The sequence below is a fragment of the Xenopus laevis genome, chromosome 3L (assembly GCF_017654675.1).
Source record: "Xenopus laevis strain J_2021 chromosome 3L, Xenopus_laevis_v10.1, whole genome shotgun sequence".
NCBI classification, from domain to species: Eukaryota; Metazoa; Chordata; class Amphibia; order Anura; family Pipidae; genus Xenopus; species Xenopus laevis.
The window spans coordinates 27,824,085-27,851,969 of NC_054375.1; the positions used below are offsets into that span (position 1 = coordinate 27,824,085).

General features: G+C 37.3%; 1 protein-coding gene across 4 annotated transcripts; it reads right to left on the reverse strand.

Annotated features, from left to right (window-relative positions):
* Window positions 1-1,686: 1,686 nt before the first annotated feature.
* On the reverse strand, window positions 1,687-27,885 carry hspa9.L (heat shock protein family A (Hsp70) member 9 L homeolog). Of its 4 annotated transcripts, none has more exons than XM_041584942.1 (18): window positions 27,727-27,884; window positions 27,403-27,531; window positions 25,213-25,271; window positions 22,642-22,729; window positions 21,236-21,417; window positions 19,096-19,220; window positions 17,961-18,034; window positions 16,997-17,103; window positions 13,920-14,082; window positions 13,265-13,357; window positions 11,162-11,371; window positions 9,502-9,729; window positions 9,068-9,172; window positions 7,345-7,462; window positions 5,547-5,641; window positions 4,598-4,690; window positions 2,551-2,691; window positions 1,687-1,944 (listed from the first exon to the last, which is right to left on the reverse strand). In XM_041584942.1, the coding sequence occupies exons 2-18, from the start codon at window positions 27,463-27,465 to the stop codon at window positions 1,876-1,878; spliced, it is 2,013 nt and encodes a 670-aa protein (XP_041440876.1). In that variant the 5' UTR covers window positions 27,466-27,531; window positions 27,727-27,884; the 3' UTR covers window positions 1,687-1,875.

The following is a 27,885-nucleotide window of genomic DNA, read 5'->3' on the forward strand; positions in this document are numbered from 1 at the left end:
ACTGATCTGTAAGGATCACCAATATATCCAGATGTACAAAGACTTTGAAGTTTAAGTCAGACAGATAAGTCTAAAAGTTACAGAGAAAGATAAGTGAGACTATGTTAAAATTGTAATTTTTTGTTGGAGCACTGAAACAATGTAGCCAAGAGATGGCGCTGTGACAATGAGTATAAATTGTAGCCACATGAATGTATCAGTAATTTGAAAAAGGGCTACAGGTGAGCCCGAAACGTCATGTCTGTTGTAGATCCTGAAGCCATGAGCAAATAAAGGCTTTTTAAATTATTATCTCGACTGGAGCTGTGTCATATATTGGAACATTTCGTGAAATCGGTTGGACATTGGGCCACTGGACACGTGCACCGCCAGAATCACTAAGAGGTTAATAAGTGGGTGAGTGCTGACTAAATAACTTATTTGAAGTATAATCCTATGCTGGTATTATTATCATCCATATAAACTTGTAGGATGGCTGTTCAATATGTTAAAGTATACAAAGGTGGGATCTTATCCAGACAGTTGCAAAATACCACAATGCCGTTCTCCATTTTTCTTTATTTACACAAACAATTCTTCAATTCAGTCAAGTTTTGACTTGTTTGCGGTTTACTGTAATAAGCCAGTACAATGAACTTAATGTTAACTAAAGTAGCATAAATCCATGCTGATTGCAACACAAGCTTTTACTGTACTGAACTCCGGAGGCCAGATTTGCCACGAAGGGGGGGGGGCAGTTAGGCTGTGGGGGGAGGACGGAGGTTGGTCTACGCAGGGTAGAGGGTAGGGTTTGTTTCTCCTTTAAACATTAAATTATACCCAATAAGATGTTTTTAATTTCAGTAAGGTGTAATTATATCCTAGTTGGGATCAAGTACAATGTACTGTTTTATAAATACAGAGAAAAAGGAAATTAGAATTATTTGATTAAAATGGAGTCTATGGGAGATCGCTTTCCCGTAATTCGGAGCTTTCTGGATAACAGGTTTCCAGATAAAAGATCCCCTGTATAGCATTCCCTTCCATACTTGATGCTAATGGCCTTATCAATCATAACCTGTGATATTGTTTAATTTTTTCAGTGCTACAAGTATATGTGCAGGTATAAGCACAGCTGTTTATATGGTTTAGTGAAACAAACATTATGGCTTTGTGTTATTAAACAGAAATACCATGAAGTTTACTTAGTTCCCCAATTTAAAAGTTGATTAGCTGAATCTAATTAGATTACTGTATTTATTTTATTTCCTGGTATTTATATAGTCCCAACACATTTCTGCATTGCTTCACAGAGATTATACATCATTCATAACAGCCCTGCCCCAGTGGAGCTTACAATCTAAGGTCCCTATCATATTTACACACATTCTATTGTCAATTTTATCAGGAGTCTGTTTTTGGAGTACCCGGAGGAAACCCTTGCAGACGATGAGAGAACATACAAACTCCTTTTCAACTAATGTCCAAGCTGGAAATGAACTCAAAACCCCAGCACAGCAAGGCAGAATCACTCGGGAGCTGTCCATATTATTGTATAAATGTGAGAAATACTTAGAGGGAATTACCAGAACTTTATAAGGTTAAAGAAGTAAATGAACAGTTTGAAAAATGAAGTCCAAGTAACAATGCTTCTGATTTACTCATATATTAAGATCCAAGGGGAAAAAAGAACAAATATCACAGGGATGGGCAGTATATTTTTTAATTATTTGTAGAAAAAAAAATTCAATATCCAACTAAAACAACAGCAACAAAAGATGAAGAGTACTGCAAAAATACAGTAAAAGATTTATGGTTATTTTTGCTCAGGACTATGATGAATTCTCAAGAAAAAAAATCAGGAGTTATTCCCAAGCGCATTTTACACCAGAATACTTATTGCTTTTCTTCCTTCTGATCGTCTTTTTGTGGTCCACTTTCAGAGCCGCTTCTTTCAGATGCCATCTAGTAACAAACAGCAAGTTGCAACAAATTAGTTGTTATTGCTTATACAAAATTATATCTAAAGCTCTCAGTTTCTGCTCACGCTAAAAAAAACAAGAGACAATAGCGGTGGAAACATTTTCACTTTTGCCTAACCAAAGACGGTATTTTAAACCCCGGTAGTGCAGCGTTGAATCAACCTTTATATTTTACTATCCGTCTTGCTTTCTCCCTCCTTAGTAACTCAGTGGATAAAGTGTCCTGGTAAGGTAGCTTGGCATATTCATGCAGAGTAGCGCAGTGGAGCTCTCCGCCGCCATCTTCTGTATCTTCTGGGTCTTTGTGGAAGTGAGCACCGGCACAGAGCTTTTTCGCACATGCGCAGTTGGGACCATTCTAGTACTACACTACTACAGTTGAGAAAGCAGTGAGAGGGGCCAATGGACGGAAGGGGATGGGGATTTTTGATTAACGGGGGTTTAGTTCTCCTTTAAGCTTGTTTCACTCTCAGAGGTGGAAAAATAAGTTGTTTCCTTTCATTGGACGTGGTCACTTTTAAATCAAAGTAGTTTCGATCAGCAAACTAGTGTGAAGGTTGGTAACACTAGGAAATAAGCAGATAATTACCTTTTTGTAAGCCATTTCAAATAATTTAAGTGAAGCCTGTTGGAGAGTTGATGAAGCATTTCTGATGCTCTCCCCAGTTTCTTCGTCTTTACGCGCCAAGAGTTCTTTTACCTTGCTGATCTCTTCTTTAAGCTTGTTACACTACAAACAAATGGAAAAGTTCCATTAACACAATCACTAAGGACACACTACCATATTAGAATACAGGTATATGATTTAGTACCTGAAATACCTGGGGTTTCCCAATAAGGGATCTATCTGTAATTTGGATCACAATATTTTAAGTTTACCAAAAAATCAATAGGATGGATTTTCCCACGATTACGGATGAATTCAGTTTAATCTGTCTGAAGTACAAGGTTCTGTGTCATAATTAGACAGAAAAAAAAAAATCATTGTTTTAAAATTAGAATTCTTTCCTTATAATGGAGTCTACTGGAGATGGCCTTCTTGTAATTCGGAACTAGCTGGATTATGGGGTTTCTGGATTAGGGATCCCATACCTAGCAAATAATTTTAATTCGTTCACTCATAATCTAGCATGAGAGTTGAATTAAAGGGGTGGTTCACCTTCACAATAACTTTTAGTAAATTGGTCATTATTTATTTTTTATAGTTATTGAATCTTTTTATTCTGAATCTTTCCAACTTTCAAATTAGGGCCACTGACCCCATCTAAAAAACAAATGCTCTGTAAGGCTACTAAGTTATTTATATTGCAACTTTTTATTACTCGTCTTTCTATTCAGGCCCTCTCCTATTCATATTCCAGTTTCTTATTCAAGTCAGTGCATGGTTGCTAGGAGAATATGGACCCTAGCAACCAGATGGCCAAAACTGCATACTGAAGAGCTGCTGAATAAAAAGATAAACCACAAATAATTAAAAAATGAAAACCAATTGCAAATTGTTTCAGAATATCACTCTCTACATCATACTAGAAGTTAACTCAGAGGTGTACAGACCCTTTAAATTGATAGCAAAGATGAAAAGGTGGCATTACTAAAGCTCATGCTGCCTTTTGTCTACAAGACACACTGGTGACAGGAGGTTTCCTTTAAAACAAGTTCACAGATGGGTTTTTTTGTGTGGGGGGGGGAGTTGGGGAGGTATAAGCAGTATCAGAGTGCACACAGACACATATATACCTTATACTAGGGAATCACCGAATACAGGATTCGGTTCAGGATTCTGCATTTTTCAGCAGGATTCAGATTCAGCCAAATGCTTCTGCCCAGCCGAACCAAATACTAATTTGCATATGCAAATTAGGGGCAGGGAGGAAAATTGCGTGCCTTTTTGTCACAAAACAACAAAGTAAGAAAGTTTTCCCCTTCCCACCCCTAATTTGCATATGCAAATTACACACTGTGCAATTATTTGGAATTGTATTCGTCTTTAGTAACTCTTTTTTGGCAGTTGTTTTATGTTTTCAATGCTGTGTTGCTATTGATTTCTCCTTGCATTCATTTTATTTTGTTTCTTTATTACAGCTTTCAGTTACCTCCTTGTCTAGTATGAAGCGCCATCCCTTCACCTTTCTGAGCTCTATTTCTCTCTCTGACTGACAACCTCAAAGAGGCACCTACTGAGCATGCCTGATTAATTTCTATTGGAGCAGAGGCAGTGAGCTTGCCCAGTAGACACCAATGAGGTCTTCATAGTTGGAGAGAGAGCAAACTAAGGAAGGAAAAAGGGGACAGAGATTCATGTGTTCACACGTAATTTTCCATCTACCATAGATTCCATTGTAAATACATAATAAAACAATACCTTCTAATAATAAAGCAGTACCTTGTAATTCATCCTAACTAAGATATAATTAATCCATTTCGTTGGCAAATAATCATATTTGGTTTAATTAATGCTGAAAATATTTTTAGTAAACAAGGTATGGAGATCCAAATTATGGGAAAACCCAGGTCCTGAGCTTTCCCATACCTGTATTAAGGTATACTTTTTAGATATGTTAAAATATTCAGCTTTAAAGTAATTTAATCTTTTTATAAAATCAATTATAAAAATATATCAAAAATGAATAGCTAACCTCATCAGCTGGCAACTGATCCTTAAATTCTTCCATTTTTGACTCTGTGTCGTGAATAATACCTTCAGCATTGTTTACAGCTTCCACTTGTTCCTGAAAAAAACAAAACAATGAAACAATGTATGCAATCCGTATCAATATCAAATTTTCAGAAGTATAGCAATATGACATTTATATACTAATAGATGTCGTAAAGCCTTTTCAACTTATTAAAAGAAAATGCTATTTATGAGACACTCAAGCAGGCCCGGACTGGCAATCTGTGGGTTCTGGCAAATGCCAGAGGGGCTGCTATAAGATGCCATAGAAAGTCAGTATTTAGTGGGCTGGTGGGGGCTATTTGGGCCTCTGTGTACCCGAAATGCCAGGGCCTATTTTGATTCTCAGTCTGGACCTGTACTCAAGGTTTTACTGGCTTTGTCACAGGGCCACCAGTCTACTGTAAATCACGAGGCAAGCGTTATTTCAACTGGGGTAGAAATTAAATTTAACCATCTTCCTTTCAACCAATGTAGATACTATGTGATCAGCAGGGGAAGGGACATATTGTCAATGATTTAGTACTTATGGTTTTGGGTTTAAGGTTACTTTATTGCATTGCTAGGCAGCGCATTTTCCTGTAAACAGAATTGATAAATGTAGAATCTATGTTCTGCGCATAAAAAAGTTTGTAGATCCTAATTAAATGCTTGGACTTGCACTGATCCCACTTGGCAAAGAATATAGATGGGTTTGTAAAGGCTATCAGTGTCCAGTGGAGCCCATGATAGCCATTGGCATGTTATGATGACATGTTAAATGTTGTACCTTTGGTGTTCAGCAGCAAAGGTACCAATGGAAATAGAGGTAGCTAAGTAATGATAAAGCACTTGCTAACAACCCTTTACCTGGAAATTCACATTTGCAAACCAACATACGGCCCACCCCCAACATCTGCAAACCAACATACCTTTCTTCTCCGATCTTCCTCTGCATACTTTTCTGCATTCTTTACCATATTCTCAATGTCATCTTTGCTTAGTCCACCAGAAGACTGAATAACAACTTTAAAATAAATAAATACATAAATAAACAGAGTAACATTAAAAAAAAAAAAAAAAAAATAGTTATTGGAAGTTACTGAACAACTAAACATTTAGCAACCTGCTTTCTGCAGTTTTTCATCTACTGGGGGACAACAATAAAAAGTACTATTTAATAGTAGTGCTGACTGCAGAAAAATGTATCCCCATACTTAATAAAAAGCACTAAGATTCCAGGTGCAGTGACCCATAGCAACTTATAAGCTGTTTGCATTTAAACAAAAATGACATGTAGTTGATGCACTTAAATTATAGTACAGGTATGGGATCCGTTAACCGGAAACCCATTATCCAGAAAGTTCCAAATTACAGAAAGGCCTCCTCCCATAGACTCCATTTTATCCAAATCTTTAAAAATGATTTCCTTTTTCTCTGCAATAATAAAACAGTACCTTGTACTTGATCCAAACTAAGATACAATTAATCCTTATTGGAGGCAAAACCAGCCTATTGGGTTTATTTAATGTCTTCATGATTTTCCAGTAGACTTAAGTTATAAAGATTTGAATTACGAAAAGATCCAGGCCCAGAGCATTCTGGATAACAGGTCCCATACCTGTATTATATAACCCACTTCATTAGATCAAGTCAGCACAGGTTGTAGTCATTGTGCAAGGAAAACCAGTGGTGTAACTAGAGTGCCCCACGCGCTCCAATTTCCATCCTCCCACCCTGTGTTGACTTGCACCCCCCCTTCCCTGCCACAGGTAAGAGAGCGTCTGGGGAGGGGGGTTCCTTGTTAGGTATAGTGGAAGCAGACCCAGCAGTCTGAGACCTCCTGCAACTGTGTGGTCTACTTCCTCTATAGTTACGCCACTGAGGAAAACACAATAGAAGAAGCTGAGCAGCAATACAAACCAAAAGTGACAAAAATTAGCTAACACTAATTACGTGGGGCTATGGTACTTCACTATTGGTGGCCATTTTATCATCATTCAGCTGACCGAAGAGACTGAGTGTGCATCTATGAACGAAGGCTAACAATGGGGTCAAACTAATCAGCATACATCTGATACTGGTTTGAAGAATCTTCTGGCAGTATCTTTTAATTCACTTGGTGTGCCACACAACTTTCAGGGATAGTATAAGAATATAATTTATAACTTTTACTATTTGGCTGAGTTATAGGATTAACACTACTGATTTTCAAATTGAAAATAACCATCTGCCATAGTTTCAAGCCTACGAGAAACTAAGGGAGATGTAAGTAGGTGGAAGCAGATAAAAATACACGGGCAGAAAGAAGACCATAGAAAAATCATGACAAAGTATCGGCAGGAAAGCAAATAAACTCAGAGGGACAAAGCAGGAAAAGATACTTATATTCCAGAAGGAGGCTTCCTGCAAATGATCAGTGGTTTCTCACTTATGACTTTCTTACCTCCCCTGCTCATGTGATGGGATTCATGTTGGCTATACTTGTAGGCATAGGTTTAGGCACTATGTGCTTTTTGTGACAGTGTGGAAAGGAGGGAGAACTTCTTTTTATGCCACATCTCACATGGTTTGGCTCAAAACCCAAGACATTTTTGCGGATCACTTGCCACTGACCATATAGGAAATCTCAACATCATTCAGAAATTAACCAATAGATTTAAAGGTGTTACCTTCCAGAGCAACAACAAAATGAAACAAATCAAGTGTAAAATGAATGTGTATGCCTACTTTGTTGTTCACGGCCTGTGCCTTTGTCTTTTGCAGATACATGAACTATTCCATTTGCATCAATGTCAAAAGTGACTTCAATCTGAGGCACTCCACGAGGTGCAGGGGGCATTCCAACCTATGAGGGGAAAAAAAAATTTAGACCTAATATTAATATGATAAATATTTGGAATAATCTGTACAGTAGTGTTTTTAGGTACAGTGCTGCCATAGGCGTCTGCACATGGACATTTTTTTTTTTTTTTACCATATAGGCACTAGAGGGCCGCCCTATTAAATCTCCCATCCTAGACACAGGCATTCAAGTGCCTATATGGTAAATATGCCGCTGAATCTGTACCTCACCAGTGACACAAACGTATTGAATAAAAGCTTTTCCTTTACACAGTTAAAGAATACATAGCTTTTTTGGCGTTTACCACTAAACGGTTTTATGTTAGAACAGTACCAACAAAATACTATAAACTATTTGTAATTAGTGATAATGATAGTGCTTGTAACATGGGGAGATACCATGCAGGCTTCAAATCAGAAAGGCAATATTCTCTACTTTGGGTCTGTACAGGCCACAATACTTTATATAGTCTACCCGTGAGCCACATCCAAATGTGAAAAAAAATGTGGAGAGCAACATAAACATGCAAAAAGTTCCCGGGGTGCTAAATATGGGCTGTGATTGGCTAGTGCTACACCCTACAGGAGGGCTCTGTTTGGCAGAACACGTTTTTTTTATGCAGCTAAAGCTTTCCTTCAAACCAGGAATTCAAAAAAAATCACGCGCTTTGAGGCCACTGGGAGCAACATCCAAGGGGTTGGGGAGCACATGTTGCTCACTAGCCTCTGGTTGGGGATCACTGGTCTATGCAAAACGGCTTAGAAAACCCCTGGCATTCATAAGTTTTATTGTTATCAATAACATGTTGGCAATAAAATGGTAGATTTTTGGAGAAGACTTTGTGAACAAATATTATACCAGATGTTTGTCCTGTGGAATTTTTGCATACGAAGAAATATAGCCTTGTACCCATTTTATATTCATTAGAAGGTAAATAAAAAAATATGTTATTGATCTTCTTACTCTTGATCTTGGCTTTCATAACAACTAAAATAAGATGCAAAATGATGCTCTAAGGTGCAAATATTAGCAAGGATTTGCAGCATTTGAGAAAAAAAGCAGTCTATCCAATATATGTGTGTTTTCTGGAGTCAACTTACTAAAAGGGTCAGTAATACCTTTCCAAACCCACCCTTCCCATAATGTAGCCACGCCCAATGACTTTTGTATATTGTATTTTACGCTCATTTCCAACAATGAAAGGATGGGTATAAATCTGAACTTTTGCATGTGGCCACGAGGCATATCCACCATCCATATTTATATGCACTGTATCCCCTCCAACCCAGTGTGAGTGCTTCTGTGTTTCACTTGTATCATTCATGAGGCATGTGACCAGTGATATCACCACCAAATCCTGATGCACAATAAGATGTGCCGTGACACAATTTGCTGGTTAATGGGAGCTTTCAAAGAGGACGATTCATCCAGTTGCTTTATTCAGATCTTGAAAATCGACATTGGGCATCTTCGGACTAGATAAGCAAGCTAGTGCCCTTTAATTTTTAATAGTAATTAGTGTTCAATTTCCCCGTGCCAATAATTTGTGGCATGTTTATCTCACATTACAGAAAAGCAAAATGCAGTTAATCAAATGTTGCTACTCACCAATGTAAACTGGCCAAGAAGTTTATTGTCACTTGCCATTTCTCTCTCTCCTTGATGAACTTTAATTTCTACCTGTGTTTGGCCATCAGCAGCAGTAGAGAAGACCTTGAAATAAAAAATGTAATGTCAGGCTTTTCCAATGTTTGTTACCAGCATACTTTTACACCTTAACACTTGGGTAAAAAGAACTATATCTCAAAGTAAGAGCAAAACATTTAAAAATATTTTTGCACTGGTGTCAGTTTGAAGCTCCTCTGGTTAAACAAACGGATCACCAGAAATTGCCTTATCTTGTATTCAGTCTGCCATTACCCTTATTGTACATTTTACAAAGGGTAAGGGATCATAATGTGGATATTTCAAAATATATATATTCTAGTGCTCATATTTAAAACATAATCGTCCAATGTGTATGAATAGGCTTTTTTTTGTACCTGGCTTTTCTTTGTTGGTATAGTTGTGTTTCTTCCAATCAATTTGGTAAAGACTCCTCCAAGGGTTTCAATGCCAAGAGACAAAGGTGTGACATCTAACAACAAGACATCTGTAACATCTCCTGCTAACACACCGCCTTGAATTGCAGCTCCAATGGCAACTGCTTCATCTGGATTTACTGCTTTGCTTGGTGCTCGTCCAAACAAATCTTGCACAGTTTGCTGAACCTTTGCAAAAAAAAAAAAAAAAAAAAGTTAATTAATTAAAAAAAAGCATTGTCAAAAATTATAATAAACAAAGACTTATATAGTTACACTTCCAGTTTTTAGGTTTTTCCACACCTCTGGTGCCAGGTGTGCACAGTAAAACTCTGCTATGATGTATTACACAATTGCTATTACAAGTAAAAGAGCTCAAACATCATTGATCTCAGTACAGGTATGAGATCCATTATCTGGAAACCAATTATCCAGAAAGCTCTGAATTACAGAAAGGCCATCTCCCACAGACTCCATTTTATCCAAATAATCCATATTTTGGAAACCAATTTCTTTTTTTTTTTCCTCTGTGATATTAAAACAGTACCTTATACTTGATCCAAACTAAAATATAATTAATCCTTATTGGAGGCAAAACCGGTGTACCAGTCTGCAGTGGCAGATATTGGATATTATCTTTTAGTTGTGAATTGCATCTTTAAAAAGAAATTGTAATATGTTTCATTTCATGGAATGAAGAATATTTTTAAATATAAATAACCTATTTTCAGCTTGAACTCACTGCATGCTACATACATTGGTAATGCTTTGCATATTGGGCATATTTGTATTTGTTGATGCAGCAACAATGGTTTCTGGATGTATTACTGAGCCCACAGAATCGTGTGTTTTTATTGCAGTGCTGCTTGGGGCCATATATAGAACATCCAATGCTGGCTTTTGGCCTTGTCCCCTGTGTTCAGAGATTTCTCCAGATTCTATTCTTAGAATCTTCTAATATTAGGTACTGTAGATTAAGAAATCCCTAAATTATTTGCAATTTTATATAAAGTAATATACCCCTCTGCACCTATTTCAGAGAGAAAGTCTCCCTGAAATGCTCTTTTTAGTAATACACAACCTTTCTAGTCTTTTATTGCCCCTGTCCTAACTTTTTTTGAAACATGTTGGTGGCATCAAATTCAAAATGAGCATATATTTTTCAGAAAACACATTTCTCAACAAGTTTCAACACTTGGCATGTTGTGTTTGTAATTAAATATAGGGTTTAAGGGTGGTGACACACACAAAAAGATTCCAGGGAGACCTCCTCTTCTTCGGGCGACTAATCTCCCTGAAATGCCTTCCTTCCAGCTAGAATGGAAATCGCCGGCGGAGCACTTCGTTTTTCGAAGTTGCACCCTGAATGTTTTGCAAATCATCCCATTCCCTACTTATTTACATTGTAGTGTTCCAGCAGGGTTGTACACATATATACAAGAACACAGCATTGCACTCAACAGGAGCTATTGATAGTGCCTGCTCAGTGAACTGTCATGTTCTTGGGCATTAGTTTAATATGGTAGTGGATTTTTGGGCCGTGCAATCTAAAATACACATTTCTTATTAATAAAATTATTAAATTGGGATCTGAAAATGTAAATGGTGGCAATTATTTTACCTTCGGCATTCTTGTCATTCCACCGACTAGCAATACTTCACCGATGTCACTTTTGCCAACTTCTGCATCTTGCATAGCTTTTTGGCTCGGTGCAACTGTCCTCTTTATTAAATCACCAACAATGCCCTCAAACTGAGAACGCGTCAATTTCATATTTAAGTGTTTTGGTCCAGAAGCGTCCATAGTAAGGTATGGCAGATTGATGTCAGTCTAAAATGCAAACATTTCTCTCTTTAGACCGCAAAGAATCTTATACATAAAATATACATACATCTGCATTCAAAAAGTAAAAGAAAGGAAATGTAAATAAGTGAATTTATGCAACCATAGTTCTTTAAAGCAGAAGAAGGTATTTAAGCAAATTTCCCACCTAATTAAATCCTCTGAATAAGTGTCCTTTTGATCTTTATAGGGGATGTTCACCTTCAAACACCTAGTTGGTTTTACATAGTTCATCAGAAATAAAAATGTTTTCCAATAACTTTCTGTTTTCTATGTGTGACCAATTTTTCTAATATTGAAGTGTAAAAAGTGTATTTTTCCACCTTCTAAAGCAGCTCTGGGAGGGGGGGGGATCGCCAACCTTGTAGACTGTTTTAAATGGATACATTTAGTTGATACATTTTTTATCTTTGTCCCTGCTGAGCAGAATCCGACTTTCATTAAAGGAAAAGGAAAGGCAAATCTTACAAACAGTCCCCTTCAATAGTCCTCAGACTGTACACCAAGATCGCTATGTTTTTTTCCCTAAAAAACGTTATCTTAGTAAAATATATCAGTGCATCAATTTCACAAGCCGATTACTTGAACAGTGACGCCATCTTGCTAATGGATGTGCGGCTGCCTTCTGCCAGTAATGCGCATGTGCCGAAAATTCCCTACCCCAGTCACGTGTCATAGTTACAAAGAATTATACACGGGCTCAAAACCACCCATATTTCATCATTAAAAGCCTGCCTGCAGCCCCTCTCCTCTGTATGATCCTGTCTGCAGCTCCTCCGTGCATTCTGCTCACTAGAATCCCGGTCGCTGACACGAAACAGTAGATGTCATCATGGCAACGGGAAATATCCATTCCTGTTGGCTGGGGGGCGGGCTCACTGTGCCAGTATGCTGTGCATGCAAATGAAGACAGGAGCGCTTCATGCAAGAAGATAAGGGAGAGTAGAATTACAAGCATGCGCAGCACTACAAAAAAATGCCAGAGGCAGCGGGGGAGGAACAGAAGAGGATTTTGACCAAGTCACCCAACTCTGTTACTTGGATCATGCAGGCAGCACGTTTACGTCTTACTGAAGAGAGAGAGATGGGATTCGCTCTGCACAGTAGGTGCTTAAACAGAATGTCTTTGTTTTCAGCCAGCATGATTATTAACCTTTCCTTCTCCTTTAAAGGCAGCTGTTAAAATTGATACAATAGTTCCTAATACACCAGAGATGCTGCTGAGAAATGGATCAACTAAATGTTGCAAAATTCTAACAGTTCAGAAGTATGGAGGCCATGCATGCAAATATTTAGTTTGACAGTCTTTTTATGTACAACCACCAGAGAAAACAGTGGAAATGCACTGGAGGGGTAATTCTCCACCCTCCCTCAGAGCATGGAAGCAGTTGGTTAACAATGCTGTCCCACTTTTAAACCCACATATGAAATTAGAGGCTCATCCACCAAATTTGACAAGTACAGATCCAATTCCTGAAGAAGGGTAGCCTAAGTTTACCCCTACATAAGACAATTAAGCTACTTTCCAATCCAGCCTAGAGCAAATGGTGTCCTAACGCTTAGTACACAAAAATTACTTCTAGGTGTGCCCAATTAACCCCAATGAATGGCTTTTAAAACAATAAAACTTACCTTTTAAAGAAAAATACAGTGGTAAAATCATTGATATTTTTAATTCATGCATATTGGAAAGTTGCTTTGAATTCTATATTATGCAAAACAATTTTGTTACCATTATTTGGGTGAAAATCCCCTTCTACTTGACGCTATCACACTCTTTCATAAAGTTTAATAAGTGGTTTATTTCATTTTCCAAAATGATACAATTAGTGCTATCTAAATATTAATAAAGTAGTAGTGGGAAAAAAAAAAAAAACTCACCTGTAATGAGGAAGACAATTCACATTTTGCCTTTTCAGCAGCTTCTCGGACTCTCTGAAGTGCCATATTATCTTTGGTGAGGTCCACACCAGACTATTAAATAAATGAAGGAGGGGGAAACATTATTTTTTACCTAAATGCAATTATGTATTATAATTCCTTGCAAGGCAAATTTGTGCTATTTATGAGAAACAAAGCGAAGTGTAGGTTTTCCTGTTGGTTATTTACATTGTTGCTGGTGCGAAAGCATTTTTAGGAGATTAGACTCCCTCCATTAGCTATGATTTTATTTTGTTTTTATTTTAATACACGAGTGCCTAGTTCAGGTGTTTTTGTCATTTTAACCAGGGAAATTGTGTGTGTGTCCCTTTGGACTCATCAATGTAAATAATTTTGTCCTGTACGTTTTGAGGCTTCTCTCTGTGCTTTATGGCAAATTGTAAGCAAGCTGTTTTGTGGGGCAATATGTATGTTTTTGGTATGCATTTTTGGTATATATATATCTGCTAAGGTGCATCCAATCAGCAGGTAGCATTTACTGGTAACCTGTTTAACAGCCAACATCTTGAGGGTCAAGGGTTGATGCCTTTTTATTATTTATGGGTGTTAACCTGACTTAAGAAGTTTTTATTTGTATTTAAACTTGTTCACCAACCTCTCTTTTGAACTGCTTTACAATATGCTGCAGCAATGCTTGATCAAAATCTTCACCTCCAAGGAATGTGTCTCCATTTGTGGATTTTACTTCAAAAACACCCTTCTGAATTTCCAGAATGGAGATATCAAATGTTCCTCCCCCAAGGTCATAGACCGCAATACTAGAAACCAAAAAGAAAAAAGGTCATTTAGGTTTATTTTTTCATAGGCAGAGGTTCATTTGGAAGAGATTGATTAAACAAATGTCAGTGCCAGTCACATGTCAAGATACTTTGTACACCTGCCTGTCCCAACATTTCAGACGAGACGAGAACAAATTCATTTGAAGTTGGTTCTCCAGCTACTTTTATAATAGCTTCTACTCTTTTGGGAAGGTGTTCCACCAGATTTTGGAAGATTGCAGAATCTGCTTCTAGTCAGCTGGTGGCCGATTACCCCTTTAGGACAGAGACAGACGAGAAGATTCAGGGAGATTTGGTCACCTGGCAACAACTCGCCTCTTCTTCGGGCGACTAATCTAGCGAACTGCCTCCCCACCAGCTAGAATCGAAACCATTGGTGGGATGGCACTCGAGTGCTTCGTTTTCACCAGGCGACAAATCTCCATGAATCTTCTCTTCTGTCTCTGCCCTTAAGCGCCTCAGAATGTAAAACCTACATTCTGTGAATAAATTTCTCCATAGATTGTAATTCTATGTTCTGCCGCACCTACTGGTTCACAGGAGCTGAGGTGGCTTAAAATTCTGCACAGTGTCTGTATTAACCGCCTACCCTTTAGGCAATGAGTAGAGCAGTCATACCTAGGGTTGCCAACTTTTCTGGAAAACAATACCGACCTTCCTACATATTTATCTTTTTTCCCTATTAATAACATTGAGATCAGCGATCATTTTTCCCGGCCAGGTGCCATCCCTAGTCATAACTCAGATCCTAAACCTTAATAGAAGCACCATCAACAGTGGACAAGTAATTAGTTTTAATTTTTGTTGTTTTTGTCTTTTCTGAATTTTACTGGCTATATTGCATTGATCTTGAGTGCTTGTTATTGCCAGAAAACAATAGTAGTTCCTTATTGCTTTGCGTGATTTAATATATTTTGTGATGTAGTTCAATGGGGTAGGCCACGTTAAACTTTTTTCAGAATTTTATGGTGCAGAGGAGGCTGCTAGGTTTTGCACTGACTCCAGCTAAGAGAAAATTAGTACAGGTATGGGACCTGTTATCCAGAATGCTCGGGACCTTGGGTTTTCCAGATAATGGATCTTTCCATAATTTTCCTAAAGTCTACTAGAAAATCATGAAACATTAAATAGTCAATAGGCTGCTTTTGCTAGCCTATTGGGTTTTATTATTACAGAGAAAATTTAAATTACATTTTTTTTTTTAAAAAAAAGGGATTTTTTACATAAAATGGAGTCTATATGAGATAGCCTAAGTAAATAAGAGCTTTCTGGAAAACAGGTTTCTGTATAACCGATCCATACCTGTCTTCTACACTATTGGCACAGACACCAAAGGTCTAATTTCAAATTGATGTGAATTTGTTTTTACTCTAATAAATTGGAATGTACTCACAACTTGAAAGGGAGGCAATTTATGGAAAAAAAATCAAATATTTATGAATAAATGGTTTACAAATAAATTCAATCGTTGGGATCGACCCGAAAACTTGCGTCGTATTCGAATACGAACGAAACTCAGAATGAATCCTCCAAAAATACTTGAATGCCATGAAAGCTATTAACATCTTCAAATGGGTCCATGGACCATAAATTCCATGGTCATGTGATAAATCTCACATTCAAATTTACATTCGAGTTGGTGCTTTTAAATTATAATTTGTGAGTCGACAAAAAAATTCGAATTTACAATTCAAACCTAAATAAATCTGCCCCTTAGTGATGAAGAGTCAGTGGCAGGTGGTAGTGAACCAAATGTACCTATAAAAAGTGATGAGGGTGAGGGTAACACTGATGCAGCAGTTGGAGGGGTGACTGAATGGGGCCTCCCTGAACTTATTTTCCAGAAATTCTCCCATTTACCACAGTCCCTGGCTTTACAGTGGACACCAATAATATTTTACATCAGTTACATCGGTATATTACAGAGGCCATCTTACTAGAAACCGTGCACTACACAAATCTATATGCTGAGCAGTATTTTGTTAGTATGCCTTTACATAAATATTCATGTCCAGGCATGATATCCCACAAAAAGATACCTGGCACACATTGCCAGTTGCTCTTGTAGAGTGCAATATTTTGCCTTTCTAACCACCACAAACCCCTCCATCCTTGTTTCAGCTGCTCTTTGAAACCATAACCAAATTTTACTGCAGTTTCACCACTTTAACAATAACACAACGGTGGTTCCCCAATCATCCCCGTCATGAAAGGCTTCATAAACTGAGGTCCCTCATAGTTAATCCATTTCATTAATTTGCAGAAGTCTGTCCCACCCCCATCCAAAATATCAATGTAATTTGAAATATCTATGTTGCTTAAGATTTCACCAATATATCTCTAGTAATCGTTCTTGCCAAGGGATAAAATTTAATATATAAATCCGTATTGTGAAGGTTGAGGGGAAAAAAACAATTTAACCACCCTCTATGTGAAAAAAATGCACATTGTGGGCTTGTATAGACTGCTTTGATACATCAACTTGCTCATCATACGCTCTCCATTCTGGAGTATGGAACAAGTCCAAAAGCAACATACAAGTTACATACCTTATTTTATTTTAACCCAGTGTTTACACAAGGGTAGAATAAGTACTAGTAGCCAGAGTTACATAAATAGTTACATAATTAGGTTAGAGAGCCATTTGTATCCAGAAGGAAGTAGTAACGGAATGCCTAAGACATTCCTATTTTATAATTTATATAGCCTACAACATGTCAAGATAGATCTTACAACTGCAGGTGACATCACTTTTATACAGCAATGACTGCCCTTTCCCTGCCCAACTAGACTTAGAGATGCAGCAAATCACTACAAGTCTTTCAGCACGGATATACAAAGAAACGTTTCTGTGTCAACGCCAAGCAAGTGAGTGGCAGTAATTAATACTCACACTTTGTCATCAGATTTATCTAGTCCATAGGCAAGGGCAGCAGCAGTAGGCTCATTAATAACCCTCAACACATTAAGACCAGAGATTTGCCCAGCATCCTTTGTTGCCTAAAATTACAAAGAAGAAGAAAAAAAAAAAAAAAGCATACAGTGAACAAAGAGAAAAAAATTTTTCAATACCGGATCTACATATTTTGACTTTGACTATGTAGCTTTACTCATGCAATAACTTTGACTTTAGTTTTACTCATGCAACAAAGCCCAGTTTATAAACAGATTCTCATTTCTTAGAGCAGGAAGACAAATATAAGCAGAGAAAACTTCTTTCTAAAATAGTTGAACAGTGCAGAGAAGGCTCTACACGTTGCCAAGACCACCATTCCTAGTGTTCTTGTCATTACCCTCTAAATAAAGTAAAAAGAGTAAGAGGATAATGGAATATCTTATTATTTGGCAGAGATGGGAATTTCTAGCAAGCAAACTTGTCTATGTGTAAACCTACATTTGGAATTTAAAATGCAGAATTTTATTTCCTGTGAATTACAACTTCCAGCAACCCCTAATAGGAACATGAGAGGGACAAGATGCTGCAAAGAGCAAACTATGAGATTATCAGAAAATGTACTAAATCAGCTAACTTTAGCAAGGCTTTGCAGTTTTAATTACCTAAAAAGCCTTAAATTACCTATTCTATATTCATCATTGTGTATTTTCCAAAATTGTGATTTTTCTGTGGTCAGCATTTTGTTAGGGGCTCTTATGATACAAAAGGCCAACTCTAAAAGATTGGGTGAAGGTTTAGGTGTATTGGAGGGGCAATAATGTCAAGACACTTCCTCTTATGAAAGTAGAACAATACTTTAGAATTAAAGGATTAAATAATTCCATATACACATGCCTGATAAATCATTCTGACTAAAACAGCTTTCAGTTTAAATGCTTGAATTGTAAAGTGGTTTACTGACCTGTCGCTGTGAGTCATTGAAGTATGCAGGGACAGTGATAACAGCATTTTTGGCAGAATGACCCAAATAGTTTTCTGGAAAAAATGGAACAACGTAAAGCGCTCAACATAAGAAAGTAAAGGTGTATATATACATTTACTGCACTGCCAAGAACGGTGATATATGTTACCAAGATTAGGGGAGAGAAAGTTAGATGAAGCAACCACATAAGGTATATATAGCCCCTATTATCTTTTAAGTTTATGACATGATCCCCTTACTATACAGCAGAACCATGCAACTAAACTGTAAGAGAAAGAACTGAATAGAAATATATATGTAGGCCCTTAAAGTGTGATTTTAAAGCTGTTTACAAATAAACATGACAATAGGTAACTGATAGTATGTTATAATTTTTTCCTATTTAGACATTGACTGTGGGCTCTCCACCTGGATTGCTTGCATCCATAATTAAGTGTATCCACTGAGCAAATCGGACCATTGACTGAAAATTCAACTTTAGGAAAGTTTTGAAGTCTGGTAGTTGTAGAGTAGAAAGACATTTACCCACTTTAAATTAGTGGAATTTATGGCCTATAAATCTAAAGTATATAGAAATCTGGTAATGTACTGTTGGCAGTTATGACTTATACAAGTCAGAATTCTGCATAAACATACAAGTATTGGTATTGACAAATTAAGGAGATGTAGGAGGTTTTCCTGGAGAAACTAAAAGTGTCCTCATCCCCACCTGAAGTAACGCCCCTAAAGTGAAAAAGCACAAACTGTTCAAAAGCTGCCTGACAATAAAAGGTTTAGGAAGCAACCAAATCAGCTGAAAGTGAAAGTGTTATGAGCCAGCCCTTTGTTGCGGTTTGTTTTACATTGGCAAGAGAATGAAGAAATTTCATATGTGAGAGGTTGAAAGAGTAAAAAATATAAAGAATGCAAAAAAAAAAAAAAAAATACCTGAATGAAACCATTAATAAAAAGACCAGGGTATGCTCATAAAATGAAAGAAATCATTTATAATGTCTTATGCTTTAGACAATTGTGTATGGCTAAATAAACCAGTAAAGCTTTATTTAGTACATCTCAGGTCCACAGGTTATGCAAACATCAGAACCACAGCTAATTATTCTTGCATGTTACTTACCCGCTGTCTCTTTCATTTTTATTAAAACAAATGCACCAATCTGACTCGGAGAATAGAGTTTTCCATGGGATTCCACCCAGGCATCACCATTTGAGGCTTTCACAATTTTGAAAGGAACATTTTTACTACAATGAAAAAGTATTGAAAAGTGTTAAAAACATTGCAGTAGTGAGAGAACACCAGTATAATAGACAGAGTTTACACACAAACAAATAACAGACATGCACTACACACTTTTTATGTTTTTTGGGTGCTGAGAAAGTGAGATAGAAGGAGAAAGAAAGAATATCTGGCTGGACATGAGGAAAGAAAAAAAAATGAGTTACACATTAAAGTCAGATAAAGGATTAGGTTATTAATGATTTAACTTTGCCAACCTAAAAAAAGAGCTGCACTATGGCCCTAAAATTCATGATCCTCTGTTCTAAATTAATGGGATTATCTTGTCACTTTAGAACTGCACTCAAAAGAGGGGGCTACATATTGCTAGCATACATCCACCAATATGTCCTTGTTTCAGATATGTTGTGGCCTAATGCAGCACTTCTTGCTTTCCATATAAGTGTACTCTACCGTGCACCACTCAAAATTATTATCACCCCTCTAAGTCAAAGATCATAAAACTCTACCCCTATCTCTAAAACAAACTGTCTACGGTTATATAAGGTTGTTTATCTTAGGGTTAAATGTTGCTCCTGCTTCTATGCTTCCCTCAAAACCACATGGTGTGTGGACAGGTGGGCAAGGCTTTTAGAAAATGGACATGATGCGATTACATTAGCTATACCAAACCACACCAAGGAGGATTGTCCAAAATATATACCTCTCTGCTTCAATAGGAATTTCAGATGGACAGGAAAACATTCTACAATACAAATACTTCATGAGGAGGAATTTCATAAGTAAGCCTAACTATACAAACATGACTATGGGATCCATAACCGGAAACCCGTTATCCAGAAAGCTTCACATTATGACACAATTATGAGCAAATAATTCTAATTTTGAAAAATTATTTCCTTGTTCTCCACAGGTCGCCGACCCTGTAAACTGTTCTAATTTTTTTTTTAATCTCATTACTGGCAGCTGTTAGAATTGATACAATAGTTGCGAATACTCCTAAGATATTGCTGAGAAATGTATCAACTAAATGTTGCAAAATTTTAACATTTTAGAGTCTGCGCCTGAATTACTGAGCTGCCAGACCAAACACCAGAGACGGGAACATTCAACTTTAAACTTAGATTTTGGGAAAACAGTAAGAAATAAATAATGGAAAGTAATTGAAAAAAGTTTTTATTTTTGGGGAGCAATCTGAAAAAAACAACTAAAAAGTGTTTGGAAGGTGAACAACAAACTCTTTAAAAGACCCCTTATCTGGAAAACCCCAGGTCCCAAGCATTCTGGATAACAGGTACCATACTTGCACTAAAATAGTACACCAAGGAAGGCACTTCTTGAACTCAAATTTCAGAGAGAATAGACAAAGTGGGAACAATCTTTATAAACTCAGTCTACCTCTCTTCAATGTTCACAAGCCACCCAAAACCCCACCCAATCCCCCACAAGCCCTGCTTCTTTGTAAACCGAGAACGACATTTTCCATTACATGGGCACTTGACTGTAGTACCACCTGTACCCTACTGATGGGGACCCTGCCCCCGAGCACACACGTGTCTGCAGTTTCACGGAGTTCAAAAGGCGGTCTAACAGAATCCCAAAATGGGGGAACTTCTGCAGACCACTTTGAAGGTATTATTACTATTGTAGGTCTGTTGAACCCCTAGGCTACTACATTAAGTTCAGCATATAAAACAGAGAATCCCTAGTCTGTTTAGGGTGTAAGGCTCCCTTAAAATAATAAATTGACAAAGTATGCAGAGCAGATCCATTTGCTGCACCTAGTAAATCACAGGATAAGGTTTGATTTTAAATCGGGAACGTTGAATGTCATATACAGAGTATAGATATGTGTGTGTGTGTGTGTGTGTGTGTGTGTGTGTGTGTGTGTGTACACACACACACATACATACATACATATATATATTTATTTTTTTTGATAATAGCTTGTTAGATGAATCCAGTCAAAGGCATTTTTTATGTCTCGTGTCACACATACAATGATTGATAATAAACTTACGTGTCTTTCTGAACTTCAGCATCATCAAAACGCCGGCCAATAAGGCGCTTTGTAGCATAGAATGTGTTGTTAGGGTTAGTGACCGCCTGTCGTTTAGCTGGCATCCCTACTAAACGTTCACCCTCTGATGAAAAGGCTACTACTGAAGGTGTTGTTCTGGCCCCTTCTGAATTTTCAAGCACCTAGAATTTAAGAACAGATAATGTAAAAATCAAGCAATATTATATTAAAAAAAAATAGAATAAAATAAAAAAATGAAGTTGCGATTACACATATGCAACTGTAATTGCTGCCAAAGATGAACCGACTAAATAGTGACTTGAAGGGGGTGTATATGGGTTTTGGCTAAAAAAAAAAATTGGCTCTGCTGAAACATTAAAATTGCTGAAATCAATCACAAATGTGTATGAAGGCATTTTAGTTCAATTATGCAATGAGTCTTTTAGCAAAAGCAATTCTCCGGATCTCCTATGGCAAAGATATTTTTTGTCACTGTGGCAAAATGCAGGCGGCACTATTGTTTCAATTTAATTAGAATAGCAGGGACCTGTTATCCAGAAGGCTCGGGACCTGATTTTTTCCAGGTAACGGATCTTTCTGTAATCTTCATACCTAAAGTCTACTAGAAAATCATTTAAACCCAATAGGCTGGTTTTGCTTCCACTAAGGTCTATTTATATCTTAGTTGGGATCAAGTACAAGGTAATATTTTATTATTACAGAGAAAAACTAAATCCTTTCTAAAATATTGAATTATTTGGATAAAATTGAGTCTATGGGAAAAGGCTTTTTTTTTGGAGCTTTCTGGCTAACAGGTTTCCGGATAAGGATCCCATCCCCATATTATACAAGACAGCTCAACACTGCTTCATCTAAATAAAGCATTCTCAAAAAAACTTGTTTTTCGAGTAGCATGTGCTATTGGATAATGGCAAATAGAAAAGTCAATTTTAACTTTTAAGGGCCACCACCTGGCATGCAGGATTTACGGTCAGGAAGATACAGTGCTTTTGGGGGTTCAGAGCTAGCAAAAAAAATATGATATAATGCCTTCAATAATGACTGTATGAAACCAACAACAGCAGCAAGATCCTCTTGCGCCTATACCGCTGCTACTCGTGAAAACCTTGCAAAAGGTTTTATTGCGCCGTATTGGTGTAAGAATCCATCCTAATGACAGATTTTTAGTCCAGTAATATTTTGGGTGTTACAATGCTACTAAATGTATTAAAATAAAAATTTCAAACAAAAGTATATAATTAATACACTCATATTATGGTAAAAAATATGTACAATAAAAATAAATTTTGAAATAGAATATTATGCTGAAAAAAAATATGTACAATAAAAATAAATTTTGAAATAGAATATTATGCTGAAAAATAAAAAAAAGACAAACAGGATACCTTTGCTTGTTTTCCCTCCATTACAGCAACACAAGAATTTGTTGTTCCTAGATCAATTCCAATAACAGCACCTTTAACAGATTCAGACCTAAACAATAAATAAAAAAAAAGATCAATTATGCCTTACAGGGCAAGTTTTTAAATAGCACCGTACACATTGGGATGGGCCCATAGGATGGCCAAATGATTTAGACATTTACATAGATAACTGGAAGATAAACTGGGGTCACATGCAATTTATGGTGCAATACAAGCATATGGAATGAAATTCTCTTATAAAATAAGGCATGACTAGTTATTAAAGAATAAACTTATACAAAAAGACAAACAGTGACTGTGTCTTATTAGTCAGTAAAACACTTTTCTGTGTGTTATTTAAACATCCCTCATCTGTTTAAAAAGATGCAAAACACATATACATTATCTAAAGCTTAACTAAAGAAGTAGCTAGAAATGTTATACATTATGTTTTGGGCTTCTGTACCAGCCCAAGGTATAGCCCTTGATCTGCTGTCACTTACTGAGCTTAGGGACTGACTCAAAATATACAGTACACAATATAAATGTCACAATATAAGGCTGATTAGTAATTAATACAGATAATTACTACATGGCAGCACAGAAACCAGTGCAACTAGCATCAGAATTTAATAATCAGCCCTGTAGCATCTGCTTATATTACAGGCCAACCTCATTTTCTGTTGATAATTAGTGACGACCACTAAGCTTAGCTTCTCAACAGCTGCTCAGAGCCCACTGAGCATGTGAGTGTCACAGACACTTTCCAAGATGGTGACCCCCTGTGACTAGTGTAAAGTCCTGGATCATTGCTGCTATTGAGAAGCTGAAACTTTAGGCTGGTGCAATAAGTTCAATATGTAAAATAAGGCATTTCTGTAGCCATATTCATTTTTAGGGTTTAGTTCTCCTTTAAAGGGGTAGTTCACCTTTCAGGCATAGTTTTCAAATAGTTCACCAGAAATATTTTTTTTAAACTCTTCTAATTTGATACATTAGATGATACATTTCTGAGAATAATCGACAATACACAATGAGAAAGTAATAGGGACAGTATACATCCCTTTTCAACAGGAGCAGAATGAAAGCCTTTGCTTGAACACATTTGTTGTATATTGTATAAAGGGGTTGTTAACTACTGAACTGAAAAAAGTGTTTGGAAGGTTGTCAGATTTTTCCCCAGAAAAAAAAACAACCTTTTTCAATAACTTTCCATTATTTCTTTTACTGTTCCAAATTCTAAGTTTAAAATTGAATGTTCCTGTCTGTGGTGTTTTAGTCTGTGGTGTTTTAGTCTGGCAGCTCAGTAATTCAGGTGCAGACTCTAAACTGTTACAATTTGCTCCATTTAGTTGATACAATTAGTTGATACATTTCTCAGCAGTATCTGTGGAATATGATCAACTATTGTATCAATTCTAATTGCTGCCTTTAATGAAACCCATCGATTCTGCTCAGCAAAGATAAGAAACGTATCAATTTAGAACAGTTTACAGGTTCAACGAACCACCCTTCCCAGAGCTGCTTTAGCAGGTGAAAAAAAAGACAATATTAAAAACGGTGACAGATAGAAAAAAGAAAGTAATTGGAAAAAGTCGTTATTTATGGTGATCTATCGGAAAACAACTTGTTGATTGAAGGTGAACAACCTCTTTAATTAAGACATATATATGGCTTTTGTCAGTTCTAGCACTAAACAAGAAAATAAAACCAGTGTCACTTTAGCAATTCCTGTTACTTTCTGGCCCTGCAGAGCACATGAGGTGCTGATAAAACTAATTGCCTATCCACTATGAAGCCCTCTGATAATGAGCTGCTCAAAGGCTGTTGCTCAGTGAAGGCAGGAATTTGTTTGTTCAAAGGTAGAAAAGGAGCTCTAAACAAATTGACATATATACAGGGAAAGAAGGCAGAAAATAAATCCAAACCAGTTCTTTAACAAATTTAGGAATGTAAGTATTTTTGTTTAAAATTAAAGGAAAAGCCAAATTACAACTTCAACACAAGTTCTATCTATTGTGCTCATTTTTAACAAGGGTGTTTTAGGTATATATTATCCCACTAAGAAAAACCACAACTTATTCGCTGTTCTAATGATTTAGGCCATAAAAAACATGGTCGTCTGTATGTATGGATTGGCCAGTTAAATGGTATCCATCTGTTCGACCTGCTGGCCAGATACTGTAGAGCAGTGATCCCCAACCAGTAGCTCGTGAGCAACATGTTGCTCTTCAACCCCTTGGATGTTGCTCTCAGTGTCCTCAAATCAGGTGCTAATTTTTGAATTACAGGCTTGGAAATAAGTTTTAATTGCATAAAAACTAAGTATAGTGCAAGTAGAGCCTCTTATAGGCTGCCAATCCACATAGGGGCTACCAAATAGCCAATCACAGCCCTTATTTGGCATACCAATGAACATTTTTATGCTTGTGTCGCTCCTAAACTCTTTTTACATTTAAATGTGGCTCATGGGTAAAAAAGGTTGGGGACCCCTGCTGTAGATTATCAACCAACCTGCATAGCCAGACACCGCAAAATGTTAAATATACTTACGCATAGTCCCGCTTAAATACTGATTGTAGAACATCTTGGCTTAGACCATTAAAACAACCCTACAATAAACAGAAATGTGGAATTAAAGATACTGTACAAACAGAAATGTGTAATTGAAGATACTGTACACATAAAAGGTCTTAAAGGAACAAAATTAGAATACCTTAATTTTCTTTTCAACTAAATAGACTGTAAAACATAAAATCGTATTAAAGCAGTTCTGCTGGTTATTGGCCCAAGTATTGTTGAGCAACAGTTGCCTGTCCTGAAAGTGCAATGGCCACTTTGTGGCCATTCCTGTTCAATCCAGGTCAAATGAATGGAGGAGCAATTTGCATCTCACCTAACCAGCTGCAAAATGCCACAGGCATTTCCCATGTGACAATAAAGAGACAACTTAGCAATACATTATTTAAGAAGAGCTCTGTATGGCACATTTGGTGCTGAAAATGTTTATAGGTGCAAAATGTTTAAGCACAAAAACAGCCAGTTGGTGCCTTAAGTTCCTTGTGACAATCTTTTGATTGTTACATGAAACAGCTAACAAAATATCTCCCTATATTACACATCAATAACAGAAAGGAGACTGCAGGAACTCCAGAATTTTATCATAGGAGCTACAGACAGCTCTCACCACTACTAAAGTGCACAAGTCTTTCATTAGAAAGAGGCTGCACAAATTAGAGCTGAATGAGAAATGTGCCAAACAGAAACCTTCATTGCCAAAAAAAACATTGGGGCACTATTAAAGTATATTAAAGTTAAATATTAAAGTTTGCCCATGAACAACTAGGCAAAGGCCAGGACTTCTGGAACAATATGCTCTGGACAGAGGAAGCACAATTATTTGGCCCCCATACTATCAGACTTGTTGGAAAAAACCAAAGACAACATTTCACAAGAAGAACCGGATAGCAACTGTAAAGCATAGGGAAAGAAATGTTAGTGTTATGGCCTGCTTTGTTGCATCAGAATTAGGAACCTCACCATCACAGAATCCACACAAAATTCAAGGCTACCTGAGGATAATTTGAAACTGTCAAAAGATTAAAGCTCAACTCTAAGTCGACCTTGCAATACAACAATGACCCTGAACATTCCAGGAATTCCACCAAAGATTGGCTGTATTAAAAAAAGGTATGGGACCGGTTATCCAGAATGCTTGAGACCTGAGGTTCCCGATAACATATCTTTTTGTAATTTGGATCTAGAAAATCATGAAAACATTGAACAAACCCAATAGGCTGGTTTTGCTTCCAAAAAGGATTAAATATATTTTAGTTGGGATCAAGTACAAGGTACTGTTTTATTATTACAGAGAAAAAGGAAATCATTTTTACAAATTTGGATTATATGGATAAACTGGAGTCTATGGGACAGTGTCGGACTGGGACACCCGGGGCCCACCCAAAAACCTTTGACCAGGGGCCCACTGATCTATTTTTCCAACTGCCTCTTTGTTCTCATAAAAATAGGGAATGACCATGAAATAAGCCAAATGTTTAACAGCATGAGGGCCCGCTGACAACTGGGTAGGGATGCAATGAATCCAGGATTCGGTTCGGGATTCGGCCTTTTTCAGCAGGATTCGGATTCGGCCAAATCCTTGTGCCAGGCCGAACGAAATCCGAATCCTAATTTGCATATGTAAATTAGGGAAATCCCATGACTTTCTGTCACGAAAGATTTTTTTCCCACTTTTTCCTTTCCTGCCCCTAATTTGCACATGCAAATTCGGATTCGGCTTCGGCATTTGCCCGAATCTTTCACCAAGGATTCAGGGATTCGGCCGAATCCAAAATAGTGGATTCGGTGCATCCCTATACCTGGGACTTTTCCTGGTATCCCGGTGGGCCAGTCCGACACTGCTATGGGAGACGGCCTTTCCGTTATTCAGAGGTTTCTGGATAATAGATCCCATACCTGTATGGTCTACCGCAATTCAGGTTATCTATCCTCCAGCCTGAACGCAGGTTAATGTACCCACTTGTGTTTATTTCTAATTATGGGACCCCATTTAGATGTTTTAATAGATTTCTCTAAATGTGAAGCTATAAAATGAATAAAACAAATACCTTCATCTGCTCATACGTCAGAGAGGAGATGATAGATAGATGATAGATAGATAGATAGATAGATAGATAGATAGATAGATAGATAGATAGATAGATAGATAGAATAAAGGATTACCTTGCGAAGTATCCGTGAAACATGTGAGAGAGGAGAGGCTAGGGATCCGCCGGCACACAGCATGATGAGAGCGATTGAAAGTCAAGTCACACAATGACAACTTGTGAACCGTCGCTGGGTCACTACCAGCTGAAAAGAAAAAAAAAAAAAGCGTACCACTTCTAGAAACCTCTTAACCACGTGGGTGTGACAGAAAGGTTAAAAGCAAGGTAAAAGGCCGATTTCCTCACAGATTTTCCCCTCCTCCGTGCTATAAAACAAACGCCTGCTTGGAAAGCCTCACGGCTAACAGCTAAAGAGCACGGCTATACCACGTTATTTTACCTGTTTTGCACTACTCTTAGGATAGAAAGGGCTGATGTTTGGAAGTTCCGCAGAAACGTCACGGAGCTTGAGTGATTTCTTACAGGCGTTATTCAGGGCAGCTAAGTTGCAGCGGCGTGGGGTCCTTCCTCTCAAGGTCAGCGGGGATAGGAAGTGCAG

Excerpts from the sequence above, each read along its gene's own strand:
- hspa9.L (XM_041584942.1), bottom strand. The coding sequence starts at position 27,465 with ATGCTGTGTGCCGGCGGATCCCTAGCCTCTCCTCTCTCACATGTTTCA. Across the intron at positions 14,083-16,996 it reads GATAAATCTGATGACAAAGT|TATTGCGGTCTATGACCTTG; the intron begins GTGAGTATTAAT and ends TTTGGTTTCTAG. Across the intron at positions 9,173-9,501 it reads TACCAACAAAGAAAAGCCAG|GTCTTCTCTACTGCTGCTGA; the intron begins GTACAAAAAAAA and ends TTTTATTTCAAG.